Genomic DNA, 14,149 nt, shown 5'->3' with positions numbered 1-14,149 from the left:
CAATAGCCTACCTACCAGCAAAATATCACAGACTGACTCACATCAGATACTACAGGCCAAAAGCTAGGAAATCTCATTTCCTAACATGTAAACCTCTACAACTAACACTTAGAATTCAACTCCAATCCTTAATAGATGGAGATATACATCCCAATCCAGGGCCAAATTCTATCAAGTCCACAGAGACCCATAACACAACCTCAATTAGTACTCAATTCCTTACCAGACCTCCCAGCTCCCTATTGATAGCCCATCTTAACATCAGGAGCATACATAATAAGGTTGCCCACCTACATGCTCTCATGGATGTGCATTCATTTGATATCCTGTGTCTCACTGAAACTTGGCTCAAACTATCTATACAAGACAATGAATTTATACCACCAGGGTACAGCATCTTGAGACTAGACCGAAAAGCTAAGAAGGGAGCAGCTATACTATACAAATCTGGATTACAGGTGACCTCTATTGACTCTAAACCCCCTCTAACTAGTAATGAAGAAATACTTCTCTCCAAAATTCAACTCAATAACTGTAAATCCATCTATATTATTGCTGTCTACCTTCCCCCAGGGAATAACTCTAACACCCTAGAAAATATCCTAAATTGGCTTTCCACCAACTATCCCCAAGAAACAATAGTACTCGGTGACTTTTAATATCAACTGGAAAAGCTGTACTTCTGAACAGCCTTCTACTCGTATTAACCTACACGGGTTCACTCAAACTATTAGCTCCCCCACAAGGTCCAATAAACTCAATAACAATGAAAGCACCCTAGACTGGATTCTGATAAATAGACATCACCAAACTTACAAAGTACGGACTCTCCCTGAGGATATAAGCGACCATGCACTCACCTTCATAAATCAGATTTAAGACAGACATCCCTAGCCCAATCACCTATAGAACAATAAGGAGCAACAAAAAATGTAACCCTGACATCTTCCAAACTGAACTTAAAACATGCGTCTGGTCACCCCTCAAAAACTTACCTCTAGAGGAAGCAGTAATCTACTTTAATACTAAATTCTTAGGTATTCTAGACTTCCATGCTCCAGAAAGGACCATTAGAACAAGGAATAAACCTGCCCCCTGGCTCTCAAAAGCAACCAAACAAAAAATGCTCCTCAGAAATAAAGTCTGGGCCAAGTGGCTTACTACTAAAAGCCCAGAAGTGCATTTACAGTTCAGACAGCTAGGAAATGATACAAAAAAAAAAAGCCATTCTGTCACACAAAAGAAACTATTACATTCAACTCCAACATACCCAGCAAAACAAACCACAAAAATTCTGGGCAGAGATTAATACACTAACACCCAGGCCGTTCTGTCACACCCACCCCAGCAGGTACTGGCCATGATAGTCCAAAGCAAATTGTCAATACCTTTAACACATTCTTTACTGAGACCATTCAGTCTCTTGCCAATCGACTAACTCTTGACAGCTCATCTCCGACTTCCTCTACTGCTACCTTACCTTGCTCATTTCATCTCAAACCTGTCCCTACATCCCTTATCCATACCCTTATTCAGAAACTCAAACCTACCACCCCCCCCGCAGCGGATCTCTTACCTGCAGAATATTTACAAAAAGCTGCAAAAGCCATAGCCTACCCCATCTCCATTCTGATTAACAAAACAAACTCTGAGGGAACTATTCCATCTATTTGGAAGATCTCGCATATCCCCCCCCCTTGCATAAAGGTGGAAACTCCAGGGAATTATCCAACTATAGACCTATTGCTATACTATCTCCACTGACAAAAATCATGGAGAAATGCATTCATAGGCAACTGTTAAAACACCTAATAGATAACTTATTAGCTAACTGCCAAAATGGTGTCAGGCCATTTCACAGCACTACAACTACTCTTTTATCCTTCTCTGACTGTATTAACAAAAATCGCAATAACAACACTCTATCCTCAGCCCTCTTGATCTCTCTAAAGCCTTCGATATGGTTAACCACCAACTTCTCATACTTAAAAACCTATCTCTAGATGCACTGGCTATACAATGGTTTCAATCCTACTTAAACAATAGGCAACAGGCTGTTCTGTGGGAGAACAACTTATCTCCCCAATGCACTCGGTGTTCCCTAAGGCTCTATACTTGCACCTCTACTATTTTCTATTTTTATCAATAACCTACATTCTGTAATTCCTCAAGCTACCGCAATACAATATGCAGATGACTCCACATTAATATGCTCATCCCCCACTCCATCAGACCTTCAGTCCCTCACCCAAAATGTGTAACACAGTAGAGGAATGGTTACTACACCATTGCCTTATCTTGAACCCCAAAAAAAAACAAACTCCTACTTTTTACTCCCACCCGTAGGGCCACCCCACTATACTTTGCTGTTACATCAAACAATGGAACCATCATATCCCCTGACTCTTACCACAAAACTTCTAGGGGTACTAATTGATGATAACCTTAACTTTGATACTCACATTAACAGTACCATAAAAACAGTCAACAGAAAACTAGGCTCCCTCTACAGAATCAAATCCTTTCTTACCCCACTAGCAAGGTCTACTATTGCCCAGACCCACTTCATCTCCACCCTCCTCTACGCCTCCCCTATATATATTAACCTCTCAAAAACAGCTTGAACAAACTGGCTGTCTCCTACAACAATATTGCTAGATTTGCATCAGGCTCTATATTCAGAACCCATCACTGTACTAATTATGAACAACTAGGATGGCTAGAGTTGCCAAATTTACTTCTATTCAAACAATTAACAGTTGCCTACAAAATCCTGTATCAGTCTATTAGCACTCCAATTCTTACCAATCTTATCACCCCCATAACAACCTTAAGACCCTACGCTCATCTAATAAAATATTAGTACAAATAGGTAAAACCTACAATATGGCTGGTGACTCTGTTCTCTAATACCGTGGGTAAAACCTGGAACTCTCTTCCTCAGTGACCTGACCTCCCTTTCTTCACTAACACAATTTAAAAGCAAGCTGAAAACCTACCTTAAATCCCATTGGTTATGCCCCTGTGTGAACCCAGACTAACTACACATTCTTTTTTCATAAAGACACCTGTCTTATTAACTGTATATACTAATTGCCTATTGAAAACCATAAAGATAACAGGCCTTATATTTTATTAAAATGTCTTCATCAATATCCCTAAAATGTCTTCAACACTACCTACCTATACTAACAAATGTTACAAGTCATATGATTCTGTAATCAAACATGTTTTGAAGTGAAAATATTTGCTTATATATTAATGTACCCACATCTGTAAAAACTATCATGTATAAAATTGCTTAATTTTGTACTGTACCGGTTAAATATTGTTATTTTTATATATAAATTTTACTGTGTTTTCGTGGAGCTTTTCTCCCCGGGCCTCTGCTGAAAATGGACATATATCCAGCTGGACTAGCCCGGTCAACAAATGTAAAATAAAAAATAAAAATAAATAAAATCTATTGTGTGTTAACTGCAGACAGAAATATGATTAAAAGCACTAAACTGACTGCATAATATTTGATGTGTCTATACAGTACAGCAAGCAAACCTGTTATAACTTAAAAGTAATAATAAACCCTCATTACTGTACTACTATGTCCCCTAACTGTGATGGTCCGTTCTAGCGATCCTAAAATAATTACAGCAGAACTATTTTTACTTTGAACCTCCTTTCTACCAAGCATTTGGAAAAAATGGTCAAGGTGGTTATGTTTAGAAGAAATGCATGCTATGGCAAGCAGTTACTCAGCAATGAAACTTTGTATTTATAAGCACTTTAAATAACACTGTAGTCGGTGGTGAATCTGAATCAGCAAATCCTAGTTTTAAGTTTCCCCACACAACAGGCATGGTGGTGCTGTACACACTGAAAATGTAAAGCTTTGGTTTTCAAATTCATGAACGTGTCCTTGCTGACCATCACTTCTGTTCACAGGATCTCAGAGCTGCAAGTTATCTAACAGGGAACTCTGGTCTTCACAAAGATGTGGTGCACCTTCTGATTTAATCCATGTTTCCTCCTAAAAATTGTGTATGACCTGTCCTTAAAATAAAGCAGAAGCCACATCATAAACTCTTCCCTACAACTGCATGACACTTGTAAGAAGACACACACTACTTGGGAAGGGATGCCCCTGCCAATCACTACCGACCAGATTCTTAGCAATAAGGAATGACAACACATGCCAAGGTTTTTTTAAGGGGATATTGGTTTGGAAACTGCTAGTCATTACGGTTAAATGCTATAACATTCCTTTTCAAAATTAATATAATAGAGTTTGAAAAAGATACTCATCTGTTCAATGCATCGGTATTAAAGCAACTGAACAACCCCTCCATTGACCTTCATTAATCTCTCTTGTATATTAAGAATTTACTAAATGTGTTTGCTTTATGGTTTTCTCAAAAATCACAATTTTCAATTAAGAAGCCCACTTAAGGACTGCTGTGCTGCTGACCTCTGAAAAAAATGAACAAACTTTCTTGCTGAAAGGATAAAAGCAGCAGAAACCTAAATTATTTTGAGAAATGCATCACACAAAGCCAACATCAGAAAAGCCTAGCCTGTTGCAATACTTTTCAAGTCTAAACCCAGGATAGAGGCAGCAATGGAATGCAACAATGTAACACGAAAGGGAAAGGCAAGCAATATCAATACTATTACAAATGATTGCTATAATACTCCTCTTCAAAGACCACAAATGACTGAATGTTTGTCATGTCAAAATGCTTTGAGATTATGGTTGTAGTTTTAACTAAATTTATCATACAGACTACTCACCAAATTCATAATTTTCTGGGATCACATTATAGGCTGCTACTCCATACTTTAGGTTTTCCTGAAAAAATAAATAAATAACTAATTAGAATAGGCAAGTCAGCTTTTCTGTAGTAATCTAGGAAACACAGCTGTTTTTGAAATTAACCACAGCTACGAGACTCTTAATTCTACAACATGTATTTCATATGCAATAGCTACAAGAAGTGGTTTGATTGTACATATAACCCTGTAATAAAAACATAAAAACTAACACACACCCATTTAGTTCAGCGACGCAGCCTCCCTACCAGTTGTCATATACGAAGCAGATAAAGGTGCAACTCACTGATTACATGCTGTCACTGTCAAAGCTCTGGCAATGACTTACATTTGTTATTTTGTTTTCACGTTCTCCAAGGTGGCATGACTGTGGAGTCACAATATGCAAGCGGTTATTGATGGTGAAGTTCCCCACAACTGCAGTGCACAAAACCCTTAAAATAATTTTGTCCATCTGGACAAAGTTTTGACTAGTTGGGTTCATCTCATTGTAGCTTCATCCAGACATAACTCTCGGTGGGTTCTCAATGAAACCTAGTGTTATAACTCGTAATCCATTTCCTTAGTTCATCAGTAATCACACAAGGTTTTCTTTTATTCCCCATGCCTTGCACCTACTTTAACACAACACTCTAACAACCTTTACTCTCTGTCATTGATCTTTCCATGTCAGTCCTATTTACATTCCAGTCATAACATCTGCTTTCTCCAAATTTTCCGTTAATTAATGTAGTTTTAGCAAACTAGGATATTTTCTTTATGAACCTACAACAGTTTTATCCAACTATGGTGCCACTCACAGCCATTAACTTACGAACTTGTTGTACCCTTCCTCTGACTCATGCAAGTGTTGTATATTGCATGTGGACATCATTTTTTACCCTATTAGTTGGTCTGTTGGGATTATCCTTCCTTCCATCTCAGTTTGGCATATTCGTCTCAGAAGCGCCTGTGTTTAGGGACAAATCCATATCCTACACCACCACATGATATATCACCTATTGCACAATAGCACTGAATCTAAGAGATGGGCCCGTCAGCTGGGCATTAAACATTAACAAAATACTTCAAATCAGAGAAAACAATTAAGACGCGATACCTACTCATTTATATTAAGACATACTTTTCTGACTTCAGATCTTGAACAGGAGCCAGTGGATAGTACACCTGTCAAAGTGGGGTGGTGGGAGGGTATTTCTCAACCACCAAAGATGGGTCACACAACAGGATGAAAGAATTAGAACACAACTGTCCATATTGAGCCCCATGGTTCTTTTCCAGAGGTGTCACGACTGAGCCCTAAGTTAAAATACTCACTAAGGAGGCAGAAGGCAAAGATCAGCGAAGTAGCAAAGAATCAGATACTAGAACTATGAAGTACAAAGGCTTCCTGGAGACATGGTCCAAGCAATAATGACTCGCAAAGGTGTAAATCAATTAAGTGGCCTTGGTACAAATACTCATAATGCAGATATTTCTGAAGAAATCTTTTAGAAAACAGTACACATCTTGAGCGAAGTGAACTTGTTGGTGAATTCCCTCAATGAGGGTTCTTTCTCTTAGAGCTGAGGATGCTTGATTTGTCTGGTTCAAGTTCAGACTGCCTATGAATGTGGTACTCCAGAAGTCATTCTGGTTGCCACGCAGAAGAGCAGCAATCCCACTATTAAGACTATTTGATGCTACAACTAGACCTTGCAGCAGTCCTGGATTTAATTCCTGCAGCCTCCATTTACCTACTTTATGACTGAGGCAGTCACTAATCAGACACTGCCCCTGGGTCTCTGTTGAAAAGGTATGTCTATGCTGTAGCATGGTTGGGTGTTCTGGTTTATAAGTACTATTTATGTGGTAAAGACGATGACTGTATGCCTTTCCAATTATTCCACCTTACTACAAGTCTGATTGCAAACCTTAAAGTGTACTCTCATCTGCTCGATGTCTGAAGCGGAGTGCGACTTCAGGCTATCAGGATCCCTGGCAGTTCAGGAAATCTTCCAAGTTCAAAGAAGTCGGCAGTCATTCCCACCATCTTGCTAGGGGTATTACTGGTAACTGAGGTCACCAGAAAGCATTCTAATACACACAGACATGATATAGTCAGGCGGAAGAAGTTCTCCAGCTGGATGAGTATTTCCCCCCCCCCTTTTTGGCACCTCCATAAATGATCTTCAGGTATTGCCAGTGCCTCTTCATCCACTGAGTCTACTAAATCCAGCTTAATCTCCCCCAGACACCAGTGAGGAGATTGAGGCAAGCTAAGGCAGCATCATATTACTACTGACACTCTGGTTTCCCTTTTAAGTCCTAATCACTGCCTCAACTTGGCACAAGCCCTGCACCTTTACAGACAATACTCCATGTGCATCCACGGTCACCTAAACCCAAGTCAGTAACTGAACACGATTACCCGGGCTTTATTAAGGGCTTTAATCACTTAAGCCACTGAAGTAGGCTGTCTGTTGGTTGAAGTATGTTATCCCACCCTAGAAGAGCCCTCCAAAAACCCATAAAGGACAGCCCTGGCAAATCTCACCCTGGCTCTGTAATGGACATTCAACTTGTACTGTTCAATGAAACAGTGAAAAGAAGACCAAGTAGCAGCTTCCAAAATGGATCTAGTATCCAGACCCTTGAAAAAAGCACGAGAGGCCACTGCCCTGGTAGAATGAGCATGAGAAGAAGAAGAAGAAAGCTGCTTGTTATGAATAAAAACCAAAGGAAATGGCCTTAGAAATGTAAGAGGAGATGGTTTGCTTAGACACTGCCAAACCCAATTTCCTGGTATGAAAGGAAACAAAAAACTGCTCAGATTTCCTGATATGTTTTGTCTTGTCTTGGTAATATATGAGCTATCTATGGAAATCCGAGGTGTGAAGAACCATCTCACTAGGATTCTGCGGAGAAGGGGGGGAAAAAAGGAGGATAAATGGACTGATTCAAGGAAAAATCATTAACTACCTTGGGCATAAAGACAGATAGGTAGAGAGAGAGAGAGACACCCTGTTCTTGTAAAAAACCAAAAAGGTTGGAACTGCCTTGAGTGCTTTAAGTTCAGAGACCATCTTGAGAGAAGTAAAAGCCACCAACAAGACAGTCTTCCCAGTACAAAGTTGTACGGAAGAAGAAACTGCAGGTTCAAAAGGGGATAGAGTCAATGTATCAAGAACAAAATTAAGGTCCCAAGGAGCAAGAAAAGCCTTTCTTGGAGGCCAAATATGAAGGACACTTTTCAGAAATTTAACAAAAAAGAAAAAATACCACCAGGGAGTAAATGCTCCTCCACCAAAGTCAACGAATAAAGTAAAAAACGAACGTGCACAGGAGCAAACCACGGCTTGTAAAAACAGTCCACAAACGAAAGATAACCAAGTCCAGTTTGTAATATCCACAAAGACAGAAGTCAGTAAACTCTAAAAATAGATTTATTGTGACACAAAGCTGGTAAGCGCTTTCACCCAAGAGGGCTTCTTCAGACCAACGATACTTCTCCTTACAATTACACATATAAATACACCTAGCAATTAAATAAAAGCCTTACATCATTTCCTACAATTTCCTTCTTAAGAAATCCTTTAAACATATATACATTAAACACCATGAAACTAACAAGACCAACAAACTGATGAAATAGAACAAAATCCAATGGTGAACGAAGCCGAAAACCAAAACCTTTTTAGTAGTTTTATTTCGGAATAAAGCGCTTTTCGTTGACGCTAATGCGGCAACTTCATCAGATTCAGTTAAAAAATAGCATTCAAATGTATAAGTAGTTACTTAAGGTCATATGACTAGCATCAGCTGACAAACACAATGTATCTAAAACCATTTAAAGCAACATATCCATCTAAATACAATTCTTTAAGAAAGACTATGTCAATGAGCAAATAAAACACTCTAATGCTATCTGATAAGAAACAAATGCATACAATAACTTGTTAAAGTCTATTAAATATAGATGAACTCTTAGTATTTCCTATATATTTCTTTGTACACACCAATGTGATTACACATTGGGGTTGGTTATGGATTTTGTCTGATGTCATGTTATATTTGTACTTGAACAGAGTTTTTTTATTGAGTAAGGCATAACTTTAGTTCACAGTGTTATGACTTTTTCAAGATATGAAGTACAACATTTATGTGTGTGTGTGTGTATATATATATATATATATATATATATATATATATATATATCTACACACACACACACACACACATTTTTTTAGATAAAATGTTTAGTCAACTTATAAAGTCACTTTTTATATTTAATAGACTTGTTAAAGTATGGTTCTATACATAAATAGTGAATGAAATATGGTTCTATACATAAATAGTGAATGAAAACCTTAACAGATTGTCATTCCAGAGGGTGTTGTTACTATATGCATTTGTTTCTTATCAGATAGCATTAGAGTGTTTTATTTGCTCATTGACATAGTCTTTCTTAAAGAATTGTTTTTAGATGGATATGTTGCTTTAAATGGTTTTAGATACATTGTGTTTGTCAGCTGATGCTAGTCATATGACCTTAAGTAACTACTTATACATTTGAATGTTACTTTTTAACTGAATCTGATGAAGTTGCCGCATTAGCGTCAACAAAAAAGTGCTTTATTCCGAAATAAAACTACTAAAAGGTTTTGGTTTTCAGCTTCGTTCACTATTGGATTTTGCTCTATTACATCAGTTTGTTGGTCTTTAGTTTCATGGCGTCTGGTATTTCCAATAGCCCTGTAAGCCCGAACCTGTTTTCATCACAATTCCAGTCGCAATTTCTAAACTTGACTGTTCTCTTGAATGCTATGAACCAAACGCCTGGATTCGCTTCCTTCCAAGCCAGAGTGGACACTGCTCTTTCGCAACAGGGTTCCAGTCAAAATGGACAACCACACAATGTTACAAATGTACAGCCCCATAGGAGCCCTATTGACAGATTAGGGCAAACTAACATGGAACTGCCTTTTTCTACTCATTCATCTGGTAACACTCGACAACCAGGGGATATACAAGATTCTGTTGGTGCTTCTGTCCTGGCAGCACAAAGAACTCCGGAAGCAAGTTCAACAACTTTTTGTCAGAGTTCTGAGGACCAGCGGAATGAACAACGGCCTGAGCTCCAACGAGGAACAGGGCTTATTTGTGCACCAGCCTTTAACGAATGGGTTTTAAATACTTCAAATTTGTCACTTGTGAATGGGTACAACCAGGAGCGACCGGCTAGTTCTTCTATCAACCAACAGGCTGGTTTTCAATCATTAAGTGATAAATTAAAACTGTTTGACATCAAATTGTTAAAACTGAAAAAATTACAGCTAGAGGTTACGTATTTTAACACGTGTTTAGACCAATACACTGTCCCTAAGGGGTTATGATTCCATCAATACCCCACTGGTCTGGTGGCTGATTCACCGTTCCATTTAGAGCTTATGACTTTGTTTGACAAACAAGGGTTTGACTTAATGATAAAACATTACAACATGTATATTGAGTCCTTGACCAAAGAGGTGTCTGTCGTAAATACAGAAATTACAACAGACATTGACTTTTTAAGATATAAATTTGATTATGAAAGAGGTTTCTTTAGTAGAGACCAACTGTTAGAAAGACTCAAAACAAACAAGGTCAAGAAAATCAATAGGGACAGACGTGCATATGACACTGGTACCGCTTATCCTAAGCCGTCCAGTGCACAATTAGCAACTGCACTAAGAAGCAATACACCTACTACACAAACAACCAGTGTGGGTACTGACTAACAATTTGGACAGTTTTGACCCTGTGGTTGCAGAGGAGAATGACAGCATCTTGAGACGCAGTGAAAGGATCCGCAACCAAAACCAGAACACTACTACTCCTTCGGTACCATATAATAACAATGGCAGAGACAACCATAACCAAAATTTTTGGTAATCCAAGAACACAGGGGAAATTCCGAAAAAGAATTTCAACTACAACCAAAACAACCAAAGGAACAAGCGCAACAGCAGGTTCAGGAGATAGGCGAAGAGAACTTCTTAAAGGTGGAAGTTCATTCAAACTTAACAGGAGACTTTAACATTTTTAATTCTTCTTTGAACATAGAGCCTGTGCTCATTGAATTATTAGCAAAAGGAAGTACTTTTGTTCCTAGTAAATCTTCTAAGATAGAACATCTTGTATTTGATCTAAAATTGTTTGAAAGGAAATTGAACCTAATGGTTCTATTTGGAAACACTACTAGTGTCAGCAAAGATTTTAGAGTTCCGAGCACCTACAATCCCCCCCTACATCAAACTTTAAGAACATTTGAAGAAGTCTGTGAGCTTGACTTCTGACACTTTATGAAAGTAAATAGAATTGGTGAAACCGATACAGGTTGTAATATTACTTCATATGAAAGACTTGAACTTATTAAGATCCTCACCTGTCAGGGTAGTGAAACCTGACAAGGGAGGGGGGGTGGCTATATTTGACTATGTTGATTACAATAATAGAATGCGTCGCCTGTTGAACAATGAAGCTTACTCTAAGGCTTCACTAAATGAAGTGAACACCACGTATAGTCGCATCAAGCGTTACTTGAGTGATCTTTTTATTGAGTCAATCATTGACATCGACACTTACAACTACATTACACTTCCTTGGCCAAAAATCACTATTATTTGGCATCCCTAAGGTTCATAAGGATTCAACTGATCCACCAATGATACCACTTATTGATGGAAGAGGGTCCATTACATACCCCTGTGCTAAGGTAGTGGATTCAATTTTAAAAAATACATATAGTCAGAACCACAGGTCTGTAAAGATTCTTGGCCATTTCTGGATAAAATTATCAACTTGAGGTATGACATAGACATCAATCTTTTAACTATTGATATCAAAGATCTGTACACATCAATCCTGCATATGGAGGGAATTGAGTGGGTCAGCCTCATAATGAAATCCAAAAACGCCCCACTACAGGAGATCCATCTGGTTGAACTTTTGTTAGATATTATTTTAACTAACAATTCTTTTATGTGCAACAATGAGTTCTACTTACAGAAATGTGGAATAGCCATGGGATCACCCTGTGGAGCCAGTTTGAGTCAGTTTTGCCAATTTGGTAATGGCATGTTGGGAAAACGAATACATCTTTAAAAATTCCCAACACAGAATGAACCTGGCATTTTATACACGATTTTTAGACGATATCTTTGTTATGTATAAGGGCAATGAACAAGCTCAAGATTTTGTTGCTTATTTAAATTCAACTACAGAGTTCTTTAGATTCACATCTAACTTTAGCACAAGTTCTATTGATTATTTAGACTGTAATTTAGTCAAGGATATTCCAAATGTGGGACGTGTCTAGAATATTTCGGAAAGAGACTTATTCAAACTTGTTTCTCCATTTTTTCAGCAACCGTCCTTTCCATCAAAAGCGCTCTATAGTCAAAGGACAACTTATTAGAGCAGCTAGGATGGTTACATTGGATTCAGACTTCAATGACGAATGCCTACAGTTGGGCAGTATGTTCTAACAGCGAGGTTATCCATCCCATTTAGTACAATCTCTAGTATTTGAAGTTAGTCATAAGAGACAAACTGGGCAGATTAAACCATTGCTCAACAACAATCCAGCAAGTGAGATACGTTAGGAGACCGGTAACCCAGTTGATACTAACAACAAGTATTCATTAGTAGAACAATCCCAAGCAGGAGTGACGACCAATGAATTTAGAATGAGTTTCACAATGACTTTTGGTAACGATAGTTACATGGTCCGTCTCATCCTTTATAAAAACTGGGAATTTATTACCCTTGATAGGTCTTTGTCGAAGAAACTTGGCCAAATACCTAAGTTAGTCTTCAAGAAGGGAGCAAATCTTAAGAACTTGCTTGAAAGGAAAACTATGGGCCCTTTGTCAAAACAAGTAGGGATGACTACCTGTAGCTGCTGTAGGACGTGCAGACATATAGAAATAGGAGAAAGCTTTGATGTTAATGGTAGAAAATACAAATTGAGGAGTAAATTCCATTGTAACTCTAAATTTGTAGTATATATAGGCTAGGTGCCAGATATGCCTAACTTTCTACATCGATAAAACCGAACATAGAATGAGGGAAAGAGTTTACGAACCTACCCATGCCATTGATAAGAAAAAGGATGAAAACCCATTAGAAAGAAACCTTGTTGTGTACCCTAGCCACAGCTTTCTATTTAAAGTCATTGATCAAGTCAATATGGACCTTAGGGGTGGGCCATTTAACTTGTTACTCGAAGAACGAGAGCTTTTATGGCAAGTTAGATTAAATGCGTTCTCAAGTCCAGGATTGAATGAAGCCTGTAATATATCTTGTCTCCTATATATTTCTTTGTACACACCAGTGTGATTACACATTGGGGTTGGTTATGGATTTTATCTGATGTCATGTTATATTTGTACTTGAACAGAGTTTTTTATTGAGTAAGGCATAACTTTAGTTCACAATGTTATGACTTTTTCAAGATATGAAGTACAACATTTATGTGTGTATAAATATATATATATATATATATATCACACACACATACACACACAGACACACATATATACATTTTTTAGATAAAATGTTTAGCCGACTTATAAAATCACTTTTACATTTAATAGACTTGTTAAAGTATGGTTCTATACATAAATAGTGAATGACAGCCTTAACAGATTGCCATTCCAGAGGGTGTTGTTACTATATGCATTTGTTTCTTATCAGATAGCATTAGAGTGTTTTATTTGCTCACTGACATAGTCTTTCTTAAAGAATTGTATTTAGATGGATACGTTGCTTTAAATGGTTTTAGATACATTGTGTTTGCCACCTGATGCTAGTCATATGACTATAAGTAACTACTTATACATTTGAATGTTACTTTTTAACTGAATCTGAGGAAGTTGCCGCATTAGCGTCAACGAAAAGCGCTTTATTCCGAAATAAAACTACTAAAAGGTTTTGGTTTTCGGCTTCTTTCACTATTGGATTTTGTTCTATATATACATTAAACATTATTTAACTATTTAATTGGCAGGTGTATTTATATGTGTAATTGTAAGGAGAAGTATCATTGGTCTGAAGAAGCCCTCTTGGGTGAAAACGCTTACCAGCTTTGTGTCACAATAAATCTATTTTTAGAGTTTACTGACTTCTGTCTTTGTGGATTTTACAAACTGGACTTTGTTATCTTTCGTTTATGTGGACTTGTTTTACAAGCCTTGGTTTGCTCCTCTGTACATTCATTTTTTACTTTTCAGAAACTGTTTGATTTCAAAACTGGAAGCCAGAGTTGGCTAGAGAGGCAGACAATCAAAAATGCTGACAA

General features: G+C 37.8%; 1 protein-coding gene across 2 annotated transcripts in view; it reads right to left on the bottom strand.

The window, feature by feature from the left end:
• Window positions 1–14,149, bottom strand: part of VPS13A (vacuolar protein sorting 13 homolog A) — a 4,910,496-nt gene that overhangs the window by 4,189,323 nt on the left and 707,024 nt on the right. For both annotated transcript variants that reach the window (XM_044060868.1, XM_044060869.1), the window contains exon 10: window positions 4,789–4,846. In XM_044060868.1, coding sequence (XP_043916803.1) covers window positions 4,789–4,846 — 58 coding nt within the window. The remainder of the gene's footprint in view (window positions 1–4,788; window positions 4,847–14,149) is intronic.

This window comes from Protopterus annectens, chromosome 2.part0 (genome assembly GCF_019279795.1).
Source record: "Protopterus annectens isolate FY-2018-M chromosome 2.part0, PAN1.0, whole genome shotgun sequence".
Taxonomy (NCBI): domain Eukaryota; kingdom Metazoa; phylum Chordata; order Ceratodontiformes; family Protopteridae; genus Protopterus; species Protopterus annectens.
The sequence above is the reverse complement of the archived record's forward strand: the minus strand, read 5'-3'. Positions and strand labels throughout refer to the sequence as shown.